The 19,760-nt window shown below is 44.4% G+C and overlaps 1 protein-coding gene across 4 annotated transcripts in view; it reads right to left on the bottom strand.

Annotated features, from left to right (window-relative positions):
- The window catches only part of LARP4B (La ribonucleoprotein 4B), a 639,242-nt gene that overhangs the window by 427,986 nt on the left and 191,496 nt on the right, over nt 1–19,760 (bottom strand). For all 4 annotated transcript variants that reach the window (XM_078663295.1, XM_078663296.1, XM_078663294.1 and 1 more), the window contains 2 exons: nt 17,664–17,800; nt 9,824–9,927 (listed from right to left, as the gene is read on the bottom strand). In XM_078663295.1, the coding sequence (XP_078519421.1) occupies nt 9,824–9,927; nt 17,664–17,800 (241 nt within the window). The remainder of the gene's footprint in view (nt 1–9,823; nt 9,928–17,663; nt 17,801–19,760) is intronic.

Genomic DNA, 19,760 nt, shown 5'->3' on the forward strand with positions numbered 1-19,760 from the left:
TTAACCTTCATCCATGCCCACTGGCTAAATCAAACCGCTGTGGGATAGTGGATGAATTTGATGTTCCATTAGTGCACTTTGCTCACACTTAGGTGGGGATTGCTATGAACAACTTGCTATCTGACTTGGATCTTGTCATAGCCAACAGCCCAAGTTCAGACCAAAATTCCCTTCAACCGACTTATGTGGGCAGGGGACACCAAACGACAGTTGATTACATCTTCCTGTCACCTGGACTGCTACACATAGCTAGAGCCTTTGAGGTTATATTCAACTCACTCAGTGATCATTTCGCCCTGAGGATGGACCTTCACTTAATTGATTACAAGCCCCGAAATACTGCCATTGCAAAAACTCTTGCCCAGAATAAATTAGACCTAGGCAAACAAAATGGCTATACATTAAAATGGGAAAAAATTAATCCAAGTGAAATTACAAAAAAACTGGTAGATGTGGCATATCCCAATATAATCAAATGTTTTAATCTATCGGAAAATTATGAAGAAGTCCTAAACAACTTCAGACAAATATTGGAGAAAATCAAGGGACTTCGCCGCAAAACCGACGTTTAAGAACCCAAACAAGAGAGGGTGGTTCAATCATAGTTGCACCGTAGCCCTTACCAAATTAAAATTAGCCCTACATAACAAACCCAGAGATGCGGGGCAGATCCAACTTCTTAGGCGTCAATATGGAAGGGAACGTAAAATAAGAATCCAAGAACTGAAACAGAACCTCTGGGAAGACCTGACACGAGCGCGGTCTCTAAAAACAGCGAGGCTTTTTGGCGAACTGTCAGATCTCCTTATCTGACAGATAATAATAGTCCGAAGATCGAAGTGGCTATTGACGAAGATACATGGGTGGCCCACTTCGCCAATATCTTTAAAAACACTTCAACTGTAGCTGGGTCAGTTAACATACTCCCAATAGTAGAATATCCAATCCCGCTGCATTTTGACATTCCCAATTTATTAGTGGCACTAGAAACAAGCAAAAACGGGAAAGCCCCAGGCCCAGATGGGGTCCCAGTGGATCTTTTTAAACACAATTTGGATCTCTGGGCCCCCATTCTCACTAGAGTGTGTACAGCAGCTGTAAATGTGGGACTGTTAAATTACTGGACCAAGTCCATCATGGTCCCCATTTTTAAAAAAGGGGACCGCCAGGATGTGAAATGTTACCGCCCCATCTCATTGCTGGACTCTCTGGGCAAGGTTGTTGGGAGAGTAATTCTTGAGCGACTTCAGCAATGGGCGGAGGAGGGAGGCATTATTTCTGACCTCCAGTTCGGTTTTCGAGATGGGTTCGGAACGGTAGAGCAGGCCCTTAATCTCAGTCTGATTATGGGCAAATACACCCAGGCAAAGAAGGACATGGTTGATATGGTCTATGTAGACCTGTCCGCTGCTTTTGATTGCGTTTCGCACGCAAAACTTTGGACGGTCTTAAGGCAAATGGGAGTGGATTCCCCCTTTTAGACTTTCTGAGGGAACTCTACTCTAAAGCTTCGGCAAGAGTGCGCTTTGGCCTGAATGGAGAGCTGACGGCATCTTTCGGAATAGAGCGCGGAGTCAGGCAGGGGTGCGTCCTGGCCCCCTTTCTCTTCTCATTATATACCAACGGCTTGGAGCCAGAGATGTTGAGGAGGGGCCCAGGACCTCCCACGAGTAAAACAGCGCCTGATTCCAGCCCTGCTCTACGCTGACGATGCCGTCATCCTCGCGCGCACTCCGCGAGAACTACAGAATTCCCTGAATAAATATACGGCTTTCATGGGCGGTCTGGACTTACAAGTGAACGTTAAAAAAACGTTTGTCATGATAGCAGGTACTAGGAAAAAACGAGTAAAAGACATCTATCTTGATAACCAAAAACTCGAGGTAACTGCCCAGTACCCATATCTAGGAATCATGATAGACGCAAGACTGTCATTGAGGTCAGCAGTAGAGGCAAGATGCCATCTGTTCAGAAGATGCTGTCAGCTGTGAGTGTAGGATCGTGCACTGCTGTTAATCCTGTGTGTTTTTTCTTTACTTTCGTGCCTCCAGGGCTCACCCCCCGTCTGGAGCGATAAGTCTATAAGCTGCAAGTAGCAGTGATACCTAGTTGGGTATTACTGTCCCCCTGGGCACCGATTTGTGCTGTGCACCCAGCTCAAAAGTTCAATTCAAAGATAAAGTTCAAAATGACTTAAAATGATGCTTCTTCATAATTGTATTTATTTATCCATAATTTCATTTATTCCTCATGAAATCCAATGCATTTCGGCAGTTATTACTGCCTTCATCAGGGAAATAAGTTCTACAATAATCAGAAAATGAAAAAATCAACATCAGTAATATCATCAATCTCATTACATATACTATTGTTCAACATGTTAACTCATTCGTATTTGGATTTTTAAGAAACTCTAAGTTAATTTGATGTGCGCTAAGTTTTGTGTGTCTCTCATTAAAACGTTGGAACTGTCTAAAGATATCAAAATAGCTTTCACTGAGCAGTGCTTTACGAGGGTAGTGCTATGGATTGCCATGGCGGGTGTTCGCCGTCTACGTGTTTACTCTTCAGTCACCTCTTCAGTCACTGCTATGGTGTCATTACAACCTCGCTTTACGCGCTGGCCTGTCAGTTTAAACGTCTGGTGTAACGTTCGCTCAAACACCATGTCTACACACAATGCAGGCCTCTAGTTTCTAAGCGGTTTACGCGCTTACTGTGTTTTAACCCCCCGTTTTTTAAAAATCAAATTGCTCACCTCGGCGTGTGTTACGCTCTGCTCTGTGACTCAAAACGACCCGCTACCTCTCCTCTCTTCCAGTAAGCGTTATGAGAGGTTCGCACCTGCGCACATTGATATCGCCTCCGCGATTTTTTGCTTACAATGTAACTTTATTATTCACTGTGTTACCGGTTCGATCCCCCCTGGTGCACGCTTCCAGCAATGATGGGTACTGCCTAAAAGCTGGTATCTGGCTCTCCTATTCTTTCCTTACTTTATCTTATCCGACTGGCCTTCGCTTTTCTCTTCTTGTATTCTCTCGTTACACAACTATCCTTTGAGGCACACAAATACGTCCTGCCACCTGCGAATTAGATTATGGGACTAGCATTGATTAACTTGTGAGGAGGGGTAACACACAGAGTCTGAAAGAAGGGCGTATTTGGGACATTCGATAGCTTGTTTTCCAACTTCTCCTATTGGTTAGCTTTGTATGTATTGAGAATACAAGTCGTAAATATGTGTGGTATAAAAGATTGTACGCCACGGAATTGAAGTGGCAGTCTCCTGAGACCCTACTCTGTAATTCTGGGACAACTGTACTTAGCTGCAGCTAATAAACCTGATTTTCTACGCCCAACGAACAAGTTACTTACCTTCGGTAACGCTTTTTCTGGTAGATACAATATCTGCCTGTGGATTCCTCACCTTGTGAATATCCCCTTGCGTCAGCAACATTCGGAAATTCTTTTCGTAGCCTCGCGCCGACGTGGAATTGGACGTCATAGAGACGCGACATCGCTCACGACTCCGCTGACGTCACCGACGCCTATATTAGGTCCACGCCGGCGTGATGACATCAGTTCCGCCCTTTTTTCCGTGCCTTCGAGGCACACGGACGGACCAATGACAGTAGACATATACACAGTATACGCAGTACAAATATCAAGGTAACACACACAGTGTGAAGCAAATGCAATAAAACATTTGAAATAAACAACTCCTTGACAATAAAATAAATACATTACAGAAACTCTGGTATAGAAGAGTGGACAACGGGGAGGCGGGTGGGTCAGTGAGGAATCCACAGGCAGATATTGTATCTACCAGAAAAAGCGTTACCGAAGGTAAGTAACTTGTCCTTCTGATAGATACAACTGCCGTGTGGATTCCTCACCTTGTGAATAGAGTCCCACAGCAGTCCCCACTCCCGGCGGAGGGTGTCCACTCTTCTAAACCAGAAAATCCTGGAGGACAGAGCGTGCAAAGTGACCGTCCCTCCTCACCTTGGTATCCAAGCAGTAATGCTTCGCGAAAGTGTGGAGGGAAGACCAAGTTGCCGCTCTACAAATATCCTCTACAGGAACACCTCTAGCCAATGCTGAGGTTGAAGACTTAGCTCTTGTAGAATGAGCCCTTATACCCTCTGGTAGTTCCTTACCGGCCAAAGAGTAGCAGATCTTTATACAAAGGACGATCCATCTCGACAAGGTTCTTTTATGGACCGCTCTTCCTTTCTTGCAGCCAGCAAACCCAATGAAGAGCTGGTCATCCAAACGAAAATCTTTATATCTGTCCAAGTAAAAGGACACCGCCCTTTTGGGGTCCAGACGGTGCAACCTCTCCTCATCCTTAGAAGGGTGTGGGGGAGGATAAAAGGTAGGGAGGGTAATGGATTGACCAAGGTGGAAAGGAGTTACCACCTTAGGTAGAAAAGCAGCCCTGGTCCTAAGAACCATTCGATCAGCATGAATGGTCAAAAAAGGGGGCTTGTAACTAAGAGCTTGAAGCTCTCTTACCCTCCTTGCTGAGGTTATTGCAACGAGGAAGACTGTCTTAAGAGTCAGAAGCCTCATAGGACATTTGTGAAGAGGCTCAAAGGGAACACCCATCAAAAAGGTCAATACAAGATTTAAATCCCACTGAGGCACAATAAAAGGAGTAGGAGGGAACTTATTTGTGAGGCCCTTCAAAAACCTTAAAACTACAGGAGATTTAAAAAGAGATGGCTGGTCAGGCAAACAAAGAAATGCCGACAGTGCTGAAAGATAGCCCTTCACTGTGGCAACAGCAAGCCCCTGTTGCGCCAGAGAAAGGGCAAACTGGAGAACATCAGGCAAATGGGCTCTCACAGGGTCAATAGATTTATCCCCACACCACGTGACAAATTTTGACCTTCTATAAGAATAGATGGATTTAGTGGAGTCACACCTGGCTGACAAGATGACATCCACAACGTCAGGCGGGAGGGAAAAGGAATTCAAGTTGCCCCGTTCAATCTCCAGGCATGAAGGTGTAATGTCTGGAGGTGGGGGTGTAGAACCTGCCCCTCCATCTGAGAGAGGAGGTCTGCCCTGAGAGGGAGACGGAGCGGCGGGTGAGAGGAGAGGTGGAGAAGATCTGTGTACCACACCCTTCTTGGCCAGTCCGAGGCGACCAATATGACTTGGGCCCGGTCTTGGCGAATCTTCCTCAGAACCCGAGGAATCAAAGGTATGGGAGGAAACGCGTAAAGGAGTTGATTTCCCCAACCCAACTGAAACGCGTCCGACAAGGCTCCTTGCATCGGATACTGGAGAGTGCAGAAAGACAGGCAGTGAGCATTCTCGCAAGTGGCGAACAGGTCCACCCGAGGAGTCCCCCACAACAGAAAGATGTCGCAAACCACCTCCGGGTGAAGCCTCCACTCGTGGTCGGCAGAGAACTGCCGACAGACTGTCTGCACGAACGTTCAGAACCCCGGCCAGATGATTCGCCATCAGACAAATCTGATGGCCCTGAACTCAGGACCAGAGACGCAGAGCCTCTCTGCAGAGACACTGAGACCCCACTCCTCCCTGTTTGTTGATGTACCATATCGCGGTCGTGTTGTCCGTCAGGACCTGGACCGAACGACCGCGAAGGGAGGGGAGGAAGGCCTTGAGCGCCAAACGTATCGCCCGCAATTCTAGAAGGTTGATATGAAGCAACCTTTCCTCTCGAGACCAAAGACCCTTGATCTCCAGATCCCCCAGATGAGCACCCCACCCTAGAGTGGATGCATCCGTTATCACTGTGGCCACCGGATGAGGCAACTGAAAAGGCTTCCCCTGAGACAGGTTGCCTTCCACGCCCCACCAAGACAGATCCGCCGCAGCTTCTCTGGAGATCCTCACGGACTCCCTGAGATCTCCGTTGTGCTGATACCACTGCCTGCGGAGGCACCACTGGAGCGCCCTCATGTGCCAGCGTGCATGGTTGACCAACAGAATGCATGAAGCCATCAGACCGAGCAGGCGAAGGACCTTCAGGACTGGAACGACCGCTCCATTGTAAAATAAAGGAATCATTTCCTGTATGTCGCGAATCCTATGAGGAGGAGGGAATGCACGACATACAGTTGTGCCCAGTACAGCACCTATGAACAGGTTGCGCTGGGAGGGCACTAGGTGAGATTTGGGCACATTTATCGAAAAACCCAACTTGAACAACAACTGGGTTGTCTCTCGCAGATGATGGAGCACTCTCTCTGATGACTCTGCTTTGATCAGCCAGTCGTCCAAATAAGGAAACACAGGAATCCCCCGACCTTCTGAGATGCGCCGCCACCACTGCCATCACCTTGGTGAAGACTCGAGGCGCAGTAGTAAGCCCAAACGGAAGGACCGCAAACTGATAGTGCTGCGATCCCACCGTAAAACGGAGATACTTCCTGTGCGACTTCAGGATGGGGATGTGAAAGCACGCATCCTTCAAGTCAAGCGACACCATCCAGTCTTCTTGCAGCAGTGCCTGAAGAACCTGAGCAAGGGTGAGCATCTTGAATTTCTCTTGTTTTAGATAAAAATTCAAGATCCTGAGATCCAGGATTGGACGAAGTCTGCCATCCTTTTTGGAATCAGGAAATACCGGGAGTAGCATCCCTGACTCCTTTCTTGCTCTGGGACCACCCCTATCGCACCCTTTCTTAAAAGAGTCAGCACTTCTTCCTGCAGAAGTAACAGATGCTCCTTGGTGCAAAAACCTTGGCAAGGCGGGTAATTGGGAGGGAATTCCCGAAAGGAAAGGGCATACCCATTCTCTACAAGATTGAGAACCCAAAGATCTGATGTAACCGATTCCCAATCTTGTAGAAAATGGGTAAGCCGACCCCCCACCGGACCCACATGATCCTGAATGGCGGATCTAGGACTGCTTTTCTGAGGCAGGAGGATTAGAGGAATTGGAAGAGGAAGAGGCCCGACGTCCACGAGGACGTGATCTTTGCTTTCCTCTGTACGACCTGTACAAGGAATTTTGCTGCTGCTGTTGCTGTTGACCTTGTCGGTAATTCCGAAAGGAAGAGCGACCAAAACCCCTGAATCTCTTGTTGGTTGAAGAGCTCCTTATTTGAAGACCCAAAGATTTAGCAGTTGCTCTACTATCTTTAAATCTCTCCAGAGCCGCATCAGCCTTCTTCCCAAAGAGACCAGACCCATCAAAAGGAAGATCCAATAAGGTCGCCTGAACATCCGCTGAAAAGTCTGAGGATTTCAGCCAAGCTGCTCTTCTAGTGGCGACAGCAGTACCCATGATACGCGCCACAGAGTCTGCAGTGTCCAGACCACTTTGTATAACCTGGCGAGCTGCTGCCTGCGCATCTGAGACCACCTCCTCAAAATCTTTTCTGTTGGCATCAGGAACTTTCGGAGTTAGAACATGCAAAGAATCCATAAGGGCATGTACATATCTCCCCATCAGACAAGTGGCATTAGTTGACTTTAAAGCCATGCTTGCAGAGGAAAAGGTCTTTTTAGCCACCTGATCTTGTTTCTTTGCCTCCTTTTCATACGGAACCTGGGGAAAGGCACTTACATTATTTTTAGAGCAAGCAGCTTGAATGACTAAGCTCTCTGGTGAAGGGTGAGAAGTCAAAAATGCAGGGTCGTCAGGTGCAACACTGTACCTCCTTGCCACACTCTTGGAAACCGCAGGATTTGACAGTGGTTTCTTCCAAACTTCCAAAATGGGCTCTGTCAAGGCGTCATTAAATGGAAGTAATGGTTCTATAACAGAACTAGGAGAATGTAAAACCTCAGTCAGAAGATTGGACTTAAACTCCACTGTAGGTAAAGTTAATTTAAGAAGATCAGCCGCCTTCTTCATAACCATATGGTAAGGTTGTACATCCTTAGAAGGTGCATCAGAGCTTGAAGGTAATTCCCACTCTGGGGAGAAATCCAGGCTACTAGCATCAGCTAGCTCATCAAAACTATCTTCATCCCATTCACCTTCTTCTAAATCAGGATGAGATTCTATATATCTTCTTTCCTCCAAAAGGCGTTGTGCTTCCCTTCTGGACCTCTCCTTCACACGTTTTGCAGCCGGATCAATCAACGGGTCCGACGGAGTCGGGACCGACGTCGGTATCGAATCCGAAGGTTTAGTCGGATGTTCCCGAGGTCGCTCTGGAGCGGGTGACGTCGGAATCGGCGTCGACGGCCTCTGTGGAGCCGGAAATTGCCAAGGCGGCGTCGGGGCTGGCCTATAAGGCATAAAAGGTGCAGGAGGATAGGAGTGATGACCTCCTAGATTGAAAGCCAGCGGACCCATGGGACCAGAAGGTGCACCAGAGGGGTACCATGCCCTTGAAAAGACACCATACATAGCATTAAGAAATGCAGATGTATCTTGTCCTGAGGTTGGAAATGGAGGTTGGAAACCCTCAGGCTGGTCTTGTGGAGGAATCGGATTCAGCTTCAGCTCTTCGGTAGGCGCGGAATCCACATCCACTTGAACCTCTTCTTCGTCACGGGCCGAGGACGGCGCCGGAGACGGATTCGGGCCGCGTAGGGCCGCGTGGGGCTGTGTGGGGCTGTGGGAGTAGGTACATGTGAGAGGGAGTAGGTAGGTATGAGTAGGTAGGTGTGAGAGGGAGTAGGTAGGTGGGAGGAGGATCAGATCAGTCATCATAGCATGGGTAAACCCAGACAACACAAGCTGTGTGGGGCCGTGCGAGTGTAGGTGGGGCCGTGCGAGTCTGAGTGGGGCCGTGCGAGTCTGAGTGGGGCCGTGCGAGTCTGAGTGGGGCCGTGCGAGTCTGAGTGGGGCCGTGGGAGTAGGTAGGTGTGAGTGGGAGTAGGTGCGAGTGGGAGTGAGTGAGTAGGTAGGTGTGAGTGGGAGTAGGTAGGTGGGTGTGAGTAGGTAGGTGTGAGTGGGAGTGAGTAGGTAGGTGTGAGTGGGAGTGAGTAGGTAGGTATGAGTAGGTAGGTGTGAGTGGGAGTAGGCAGGTGGGAGGAGGATTGGATCAGTCCTCATAGCGTGGGTAAACCCTGACAATAGACTATTTTGTGAGGACCGGACCCCGGTAGTGTTTTTCGGTACTTTCGAGGGAGTGTATCAAAAATTAAAGGTGGTTATATTTGCCTTGATCTGCTTGATATCCCACTTCACTATCAAAGCGGACATGGAGTTAGAATAGTAAATACATGTTTCATTAAGGTCAATGGCTTTTCCCTCATAATGATAGGTATGTGTTGTGTGTGTGTAGATAAGTGTAAAGGTGGGCGTGTGTATTTAAGTGTGTGTGTGTGCGTAGAATTTGTTTTTAACAGGATCCAGTATATGTCAGAGATGCATTCTAATGTTTATTAGAATCATTGAAGATCAGACAACACAAAACCATTATATCTACTTGCATTTAATGTTCCAGTTGGCTAACAAACATGAAAGTGCTCAGCTGGAAAATGTATCAATGTAACAGATAGACTGTTGTATAATCTGCGTTATTTCTTTCAGTTCCTGGAAAGAGGCTCTCTCTCACACACCCCCTCCCCTCCCCCCCTTCCGACTTACTTCACTCCATCCCTCATCGCCCCCACGTCCTTTTGAGAGTTAAATCAGGTTCAGTCACAAAACTAATGCAAGGGAGGTATCAATAACTCAACATTAATGCTGCTACTGACATCAACACCTTAAATCAGTCTCAAAATCTTTTTCTAAACATATATATCCACAGAGCAACTCCACAATTGATTTACACAGTTCTCTCATACAGTCAATTCATTCATTGCACGGTGAAATGTGTGTTGATATGAGCACCTTCTAAACCAACAAAAAGATAGAACTATGCACTATACTTACTTCAATGGGTGTAGCTTCAGGTACTTCACGCAAGATCACAATACATCGATTCTGATTTGGCCTGACCTTCTCACCTTTCTCATCCACTTGCACCAAGGGCAAAGCTGTAAGTGGGAAGGAAAAACATCTCAGTATGCCAACAACAAAAACTGATATTTAATTTCAATAAAAGACTGAAAACCATATTTGTGTTGTACTCCATATTGCATTATTTACCGAATTTGGTTACCACAAATAATAAATATTTACAGAAAATCCTCTTACCAATAAATTTGTTTGCTTATATTTGTATCAAATAGCCTTTTTCTTCATCACTCTCTTTTAAAACAAGCATTTACAATGCAATAGGTCTCCCAATAGCGAGATTTTGAGCTATTGGCATTGTTAATGGCAATTCCTTTTATAATATTAAAAGGCATTGCGAGGGGTGAGAGGGGCGAGGGGTGAGAGGGGTGAGAGGGGCGAGGGGAGGGTGGTGAAAGGGGAGAGTGGTGAAAGGGGAGAGTGGTGAAAGGGGAGAGTGGTGAAAGGGGAGAGTGGTGAAAGGGGAGAGTGGTGAAAGGGGAGAGTAGTGATAGTGTAGAGGGGAAAGTGACTTATATCTATTGATGTAACAAATAACAATTGTTTTTTCTAAAATAATATTTAATACTTAAATAAAAGTAATTTTAATTTATAATGGCAATATCTTAAACTTTACTGTTCTGTTCAGTGTATTGTGGTGGTGTCCCCGAGTGATGAGTGGTGGTGTCCTTGAATGATGTGTTGGTGTCCCTGAATGATGTGGTGGTGTTCCCTGAGTGATGCGGTGATGTCCCTTATTGATGCGTGGGGGTGTCCGTAAGTAGTGTGCCGGTGTCCATGAGTGAGGTTAGGGTGTCCCTAAGTAATGCGGTGTTGGCCATGAGTGTTGCCCCAGAGTGATGTTTGTGTATAAAGTGATTTGTAAAATGTGAATGAGAATGTGAGCATGTTTACATAAAAAAGTAGAAACGAGTTTGAGCGCGTAAATTTCAATTTAAAAAAAAAAGTATTTTAAGTAAATAAATGTAAAGCACATGCTAAAAGCTTAAATATCAACTTTTTCATAAATACCCAGTGGCTAATGCAGGTGCAGAGATGGTATTATTTACCTTTCACAGATTTCAAATGTGACATTTTGCATTTTTTCTATGGATGGGCTTGGTATTATTTCCCACAAAATAATAGTGTCTATTTTTAGAATGAGCATGTAGTGTGCTGAAATGCTCTTATTCCGTCAGAGTCGAAGCCCCCTTTCCCCGTGGCTGCAAACCTGAGCACTTTTCAGAAGGTGCCCCATCCTCCGTGGCGCCCGTCCCCCCTCCCGCAGATATGCAAGGCAGGGATTCTTTTGTCTTGCAGGCGTACGAGGAACAGGTGTGAATTGGCGATTGCCCAGGCAATTCTGCATGAAAACGGGTCTAGACCTTGACACTCCCAGCTCCAGCCGAGTCACTTCCAGCCCCTCGCCTAGGTGTCTCCAAGTGAACTGCAGTCTGCAGTTTCAATAAAACACACTCACCCCGACAAAAGCATAGCATACAGGGAATGCCGTGCATTGAACGATAAAGGTTATCAGAGCTGTATCCCTTCACCATCCGTTCACTCATGTAAAAAAGCGCGACTTGCGTTGGAAGGACTGTTAAGGAGATGTCCTACGAAAGGAATTATATTGCAATTCAAAGACAAAACATATTTCCTGAAAACTGTGCCAGTGTAACATTATCTTAAATGCGTGTTCATACACAAATGCTGACTGTCACCATGACAAACTTTGTGTAATTTTGGAGCTTGACCTTTTTAAATGTTGCCATCTTTCGTAAAAAACTCTTTTAAAAGAGCACTCCGCAAGCAGCATTTCTTTTAGTAAAGACTTTCAGTGAGCTGGTCTTTGCATGGGAGCCAAAAGGAGCAGGGGAGTGAGCGAGTGGGAGGTAAGCCTGGCGACAGGGGGCTGGGGAGGTGATCCCTTTGAAGGCATTGCGCAGAGGGGGGCGGGGGAGAGCTCCTTTGAAATGCTGCTGGGGAGCAAATGGCAAGCTCGTGCACGAGCACATGCACTTGCCGAAATCCGGCCGCCTGGTTCAGCTCCTGTTTTGGCCACTATAGATCGACCATCTGCAAGCGCATTGGCAGAGGTCGACCTAAAAACGAGTTACCAATTGGTTGCCAAACAAGGTCGAGCACTGTATAGACCACAAAGCTTATAGCTTTAGTGTTACACGGTTGGTGGAAGCCTAATGTCCTTCAGCCTACGGTTTATACAGAACCTCTTTATTTGGGATTTAGAAAGCACTACGGTTTCAGTGGCAAACCAATGACCTACGGAACTATGATCCCATCATATCAAAAACTAAAGAGAAATCAAAACTCTTCGCTGTGTGAAAGGCTTTGGTTCATTCCCAACCTATTGCATTTTTTCATAAATTCAATAAGGGGTATAATTCCAGAGTGAAATGATATGATCATCCTCCTATATACCAAGACGGGTCCAGGTGATGGTGGGAAAATGGCAACAGCGCGACTCGGCGATATGCTACCTTTGGCAGCCTGAAGCAATTCTGCGTGCTTGCACCATGTCTTTTTGACCCCTTCATAGCCGATCTACCATTTGCATAAAGTATATGCTCAATCGCCTAACCTTGTATGATGTAACAGAATATTTAGAATATGCGGAAACCATATTACCTAGCCATACTCGAATAGGCCTTCAAGTGGTTAATCGAGTCCTTTGATAAATATATAACTGCAAACCAGCTAAAGATTAATATAAAGAAAACCAAAATGATTATACTAGGGCGCACTAAAATAAAGTCCTGAATATGGAAAGTAGGCGGAATGGGAACTGACACAGTCAGGACATACAAATACTTAGGAATTACATCTAATGACAGAGTATCGTTCAGAGGCCACTTTAACACCTTGAGAGATAAAACCGCTTTCTTAATTCAAGTCTGTAGAACCCTGCGCGACAAGCTATCATGCCCTAGCCATGAACATTTGTTAGAAATCATGAAGACAGAGCTAGTCCCTGCGATAGCTTGAGCAGCAGTGATTTTTCGTGGTGCTGATGGTAATTTACTGAACCAGCTACAAATTAAAGCCTTTAAATCGGTCTTCAGGACCCACACGAGCAGTGGGAATGCTGAAATTTGGTTGAAATTCAGCCTGCAAAGCTACAAATTAGTAAGACAGCCCACTTTTTAAAAACCTTATATAAAATATACTGTTTTAATCTGATTCCAGTTCCTTAGCCAATTTGTGCTGGTAAGCAGGCAAGAGACGCCACGCCACAAACTTGAAAGTAGATCACCATGAACATCTTTTGGACTTACATACTTTGCATAAATTCTACAGTTGTTTTTTTCCTGTTAAAGAGAACTGTATGAAAGGTGGGTAGCACTACATATATGTTATAACTTTGATTATCCTTGTGCTTCGTTGCTTAAGTATTACAATTATATGAAAATCCATCCCCTAGAGAGGATGTGAGCTCCTGTAACGTTGGTCTTGTCTAGGCAGGGACTATGAAGTAATCTAATGTTTGAAGTCCGGAAAGTTGCAGAAAACTAACTATATTCCCAGATATGAGGTTCCCAACATCTGGATGCATTCACCAAAGCAAAGGGTGCTGCCCAGAATACTAGCTGGACAATACGAATAGTATTGTGGCCTGCCCCTATACATGTCCCATTCCCTATCCATTGTGGGATTAATGTCACCCCCTATCAGCGTGTAACTAGAGTGTTTTGCGATCCAGCTACTCCAGACCATCAATCATGCTTTAGTGATTGATGGAGGGAGATACATAGGGTCCTGGGTTGCTCCTCGATTTCTCTACACACTGCCACAAATCTTTTCTGCTAGTTTGTTTTGTGACCAACCCTCAATAAAAGAATTTATGGAGTAGTAGGTCCACCAGCTCCATGTAAAGCCCAAATAAAAGACTCTTATGTGCCTGACCCTGCCAAAAAGGAGGAATGGTTTATCTGCAATCCTAGTTCTCTCTCACTGGAATCTCCACTGAAGTCATACGCACAGATTAATCCCGTCCAAGTGCAGGGATCCCAGAGCACTTCTTTACAATATGTCTTCTTAAGTCTAGATGTTCGCCTTTCTTTAATATGGCCTGGGGAAACACTTAAGACATTAACTTTTGCAGCCTATAAAAGTAAGGCTACACTGGCCAATTTCTTCAGACTGCATTTAAAAAAGGGCAATAAATATCTACAGTCTTTAAGGGCCCAGAGTCCACCAGTATCCCATCATGACCAGCAGATCAGTTGCTTCAGTTCGTTTTTGCAGAGAAAGTGGCAGTACTAGGTAGGAAAACTGTACAATAATCGTCTCTGCTACTTCCACCGGGGAGGGGGGCGGGTTTCTTATGACGTTAATGGAGATTCCACTGAGATAGAACTAGGACTACAAGTAAGAAACCATTCCTTTTCTCTCAGGGAATCTCCATTGATAGTCATAAGCACTGAATAGAGTAGCGAACCTATCCCCACAAATTGCAGTGGAAAGGAAACAAACGATTGACAGACTAGATAAAGCAAATAAATTTTTCAGGGAGGCCTGTCCTACTTGAGCATCCGTTCTAGCATCCGAGTACAAACAATAGTGTTTGGCAAGTGTGTAAACACATCTCCACACAGCCGCTTTACATATCTCGGTGGTTCGTCTATTCCTCATTAAAGCAACTGTAGCTGCCTTCCCTCTAGTAGAATGAGTTTCAGGTCTACCGGACAGAACCTTATTTGCCTTCTTGTAGCAATAACAGAATGCAAGACACTATCCATTGGGATATAGACTGTTTGACTTTTGAGCTGATGAAACAAGTTGATTCTCGCCATTGGCTCAACATCCCGTGATTCTGGTCAAATCACTCAATATCCTGTGCTTACAAAAACAATGCAACTAGTGCTCACACAAAATGTTCCAAAACCCTGCCCTAAAAAAGAAACAGCAGAAAAATGCAGAAAGCGGTAAAATCAATGATTAGCATAAAGAAGTAAAGGCAAATAGATACAGGTTTAGTGACTGATTTCTACAAAGTAAAACCTGGTAAAATCACAGCTTTCCTCCTTGACTACTATGTTCTTAGGCAAATATTTGTTTTTACCAAAACTCCTTTTTCTTCATTATTGCATATGAAAGCACTTTCAAATATGTGAGCTCAGAATACCAGTTGTACAAAAACCTACTGTTTTTCATTAAATAGACTATAATGATGCTGTTTAACAATCTGGACCACCTACAGGGTTTACATCACAACTGTCTTACCTATTAGTTCACTAGTGATTCATGTTTAAAAAAAGTATCATTTTTAAAAAGTACTTCTCAGTGCACTGGTATAATGCGATGCACGGGCATTAAGTTCCAAGCCAGACCCTTGGTTTGGCTCACTCATAATATGTTGGCTCACCCATTTGTACCTTAAGTAGTGTGAAAGAAATAGGGTTGTGAAGACCGACGTTCGAGTTTCAGGCATTAAAATTAACAAATACAAGTTATCTTCCATATTTCAATATGTTAGACTATTTGGTTCTAAGAACATAAAGACACACTGTTTTGTGTTGTGAGAGGGCGCTTTATTACAGTTAGTCTACAAATAGATCTGTGTGTGTTTTACTGATATGCAGGCTGCATTGACTTTAGCTTAGAAAACTGTAGGGTTATTCGTTTTTTAGGACCCAATGACTTTGTAAAGTCATGTATCCGTTATATTATTAATAGATTTTTTATAAAAACATTTACTGGCTGATTTATAGGCATACATACCATGTTGGAAAAAACGTCTCGCTGGTGTCATTATTAAAATGTTGTAATCTGTAAAGCTGTTGAAATTGGTTTCTCAACATGCAAGTGGTGTAGTGCAGCCCTGACAATACTCGCCTCATGCACAAGTCAAAACAGTATGTTCCGTAAAGCTCAATTGTGCATTAGTGGTGTATCCCTTGCTCAGTGTTGTTTTGCAGACTGCTGATCGGGAATAACTTAAGAAATCTGTTCACACGAGGGTTGGTAACGCAGAAAGTTTTAGCCTCTCCATTCACAGTACACAGGCACCACACCTTTACAGGCCCATGTAAATGATTTCACTCCAAGGAGTTAAAAGGAGATCAGCACACCAAATCACATACCTTTCCCTCTACATGCATTGCTTGTTCCACAAATGAGCCCTGTGCTAGACTGAGATTTCTATTACCTTGTCCAGTCTGCCCTCTGAACCATCATTTGTCCAAAGCAATGTGTCTCACACCAGGAAGCCCTGTGACTGTCTCTAAGCTGGGGCACCCACAATATGGGCACAAGGAAGTATGAGATCTCAGCACCTGGCTGTTATCACCCTTCCTGAAGCAGTAGTCAGGGGCAGATAAAGGACATATTTGACCTAGAAACCTCCTTACCTTGAAAAACAAACTACAGCCAAATCTCTTCCCCTTGCTATTCACCAAATGGCAGTGCTCAAGTAGACTAATCAGTTTCTCCTTTTTAAATGAAAAGTGTAATTGAATTTTTTAAGGTGGCCAGGCCTCTTCCTCCTCACATCAGTGTCCTGGTTTCCTCCCTCTGGCTACAGGAATGCAGGCAATGCACTTCCACTGTCTTGGAAGCTGTTCTCATCGCCATTATAAACCAGGCACATCCAAATGCTTTCCTGTCGTACTGAAGCTAAGCATTTGTGAGGCAAATTTTAAGGCTAAACATCAGAAGATATGGCTCCGCATTTGTAGAATCAACTTTTAATGCTTTCATTTTATACCCTGTGTATTCTCTCATTCGTCTGTTCATGAGGGTATTCCATCATTCTAGTGTAACCTAAAGTGCACGATAGTTCCCTATACATGTTTCCAGCAATTACTTTAACCTTCCAAACTATCACCTGTCCGTGCCGAAGCTGTGGTCTAAGAATTCCCTAGAAGTGGACTTACTGTTCACCTGATTCTAGGGCCTATCAAAGGTGCCTAATAGAGAACCATATCACATGCAAATAATGAGGTTTCATTGGGCATCCTCGGAGTGCATGTTACGTCAAACGTGTGCTCTACTGAATGAATGTCAATTATCTCATTATATAGCCCTCTCATAAAGATATACATTTCCTAAGTGCTGTTGAATAATTATTATATGGTGTGGAAATCTAGATTATGCGCAGCCAAATTTAATTAAGTTAATAAACTACTGATATAATTAAGAAAGGGTGGTGATGCTAATTAGGGCACATGGAGAGAAGTATATCAAGCTATATGAAGAGAAGTAAAATCAAAAATGTATCACTTAGAAAAGGATACTGAAAACAAATACCAGGTGTACAATACTCACATATGTGCCTCTATTCCCATTACATGTAGAAAGTCATACTTATCTAGCAACACAGCTGCAGAAAATATGTTTGATTATGAGGCAATTATTACCACTGTTACCTTATCAGAAAATGTGGCAAAGAAAAGGATTTAAATCTATCGCCCATATGTAAGTATGGGATATCCATACAAACAATCTTGTTAATTTTTTCCATTTAGTCTGTGGTTTAGCCAATCAAATTAAGGAGGGATCTTTTAATGTGTATAAAAGAGAAATCTGTGTTTAACATATGTTGATGTTTGCTTCTTACAGACCACTACTGCTTTAGACCTTTTTTGTGAATTGGACTTTTTTTAAACCAAGGCCTAAGATTGATTTCACCAGTGTCTTAGATTATGAATGGGTTTTTTTTCCAGAAGAGGAATAGTGATTGTGTGCTCATCAAAAAACAATCTATTTTGATGATGTTAATAATACAACAGGTAAATATAAAGATCAACAGATCACTTACCTCTCAATACATCAACAATTAAGTCCATGTCGGTACTGAGTTTTTTTACGTTGTCAAGGTTAGCTACAGTCATAATTGGCACATACTGATCACTGTCCATTTGCGATATCAGGTACATATCACTGGCAAGATTTTCTCTGGTGAAAAAATATAGAAAGCAGGAGTTAGTTAAAACTTATATTTTATAACCCAGGGACACCAGACTGTTACCAAAGCAAACATTTGAAATACAAAGTAAAAAATAAGCCTTCCATGTACAGCTCACACCTCTGAAAAATTTGATACCACTCTTAATCTCTGTTCATTTTATACTGGTGAGAGCTGTCAACTTAAGTAAAAGTCAATAAATAAATGATAAATACAAGATAAGCGAGGTACACAGGAGACAGAAAAAGCAACCACAAGGGAGACAGCAAACAGAGCACTTAATTGACAGGGGAGGAGGGGGCGAGAAACAAGGGATAACTGGGAAACACATGCACTCTGATGAAATGCGCAACCAAATAAAGAAAAAAGTAATTCCCAGAAGTGAGCAGTGGAAGGATACAATTCAGCCAGGTAAGATAGTAAAGAGGAAATGCTTCAGGGGAGGGGCAAACAAGAATGACAAGGAAAGCCACTGATTAAGAAGAAGGAAAATAAGAGATAACCCAACAATGGTAAACAAAGGGAAGAATGGTCTTTTGCAGTAATGCAGCTTGCACGGTCTCGTAGGTTTGACATAAAAATACATTTTACGATGAAGTAATAGCGTTTGCACAATATACTTTGCCATGTTCACAAGTTCAACTGTTAAAACTAAGGTCTTTTATTCTAGTCAGTGAAAAGTTGAAGTCTCATGCTTTCCAGTATAACAACTAAGTCGGAACATCAATCTTCAATGGCGGAAAAGTCTCTTTGGGCCCTCTAGATGTTTCCACCACAGAAGGTATTAATTAATTATCTAGGCCTAGTGATAAAACGAGTTTGTGAACATCATTTGTGAAGATTGAAAAATAAATCTAATTTTGGCCATTAATCTGCAGTGATTCACTGCTACAAACCGAAGACTACTAATTGAACCAAGACAAGCACAGCATTGTAATAAACCAAATGAAGATATAAGCCTTATTAAAATTGACCTAAAACCCCCTGACCTGGTATTATCACTGTTAGACCTGTCAGCCCTTTTTGCCTCCCATTTTCTTTTTGTCCACTACATTTTTGGTGTTGACCTTAGGTCGCTGGGCGCTCCACTGTTACTTATTAACAATGAAGCGCAGGTGCTCCTTTAAAATGGAGGAAGAGTAGGTGTACCTTTACAAAATGGTGGCCTGCCAACTTCCAAGATTTACCTCACAGCTTGGGGCCATAGGGATGTCATGAGGGGTTCCAGAACCTTCTGGTCCACTCTAGACACTCTGGGCCCAGGCTATATAAGATAGAATGTTGGGCGGCCATTTTGTGGGGTGAGGAGTTGTGGATGGAGAGAGATAAACCGGGAGTACAGGCTGTGGAGTGAGGAGGCTGGCACTTGTAAAAGGGTTGACTGCCTTCAGGGGCTGCTATTCTCTTATGTGATGCTACCCCTAGTCCATTGACTTGACCCCGTGTGGACATTTATATTTGAAACAACGTTACCCCTAGAGGAAGACCAGTTTGTGGTCTAAGAAAACTTGACCGGTCTGATGAGGGTGAGTGGGGCTACCTCCCGCAAAGGTCTGAGTCTTTTTTTGTAACATTACCACCCCGCACCTGGCTTGGCCCGTCTCCTAGCTGCCTGCTGTGTCACGCTTGAGCCTGTTAATTCGTGCCCCAGACTAACCTGAGCTTCCCGCGCTCTTGTGGCATCTCCGCCGTTGCCCAGGCAGATCTTCTGTGGAGGTGGCGTGGTTACGGTGAATTGGGGCCGGCAGCTCCCTTGGCGATTAGGTCTGCATGGTCTGACAGGAGGGAATAGGAAAGAGTCCGGGGACTTGTGGAACGCCAATTTTCCCACTGAGGAGGACATGGGGAAGGCTCGGCGCTGATGGGGTGTGCGCAGCATTGAGCAGGCAGTCATCCGGCAGCGGACGCCGTAACAGAGTCCCGCCCTGACATTGACTCGAGGAGGAAGCG

This window comes from Lissotriton helveticus, chromosome 10 (genome assembly GCF_964261635.1).
Source record: "Lissotriton helveticus chromosome 10, aLisHel1.1, whole genome shotgun sequence".
NCBI lineage: Eukaryota > Metazoa > Chordata > Amphibia > Caudata > Salamandridae > Lissotriton > Lissotriton helveticus.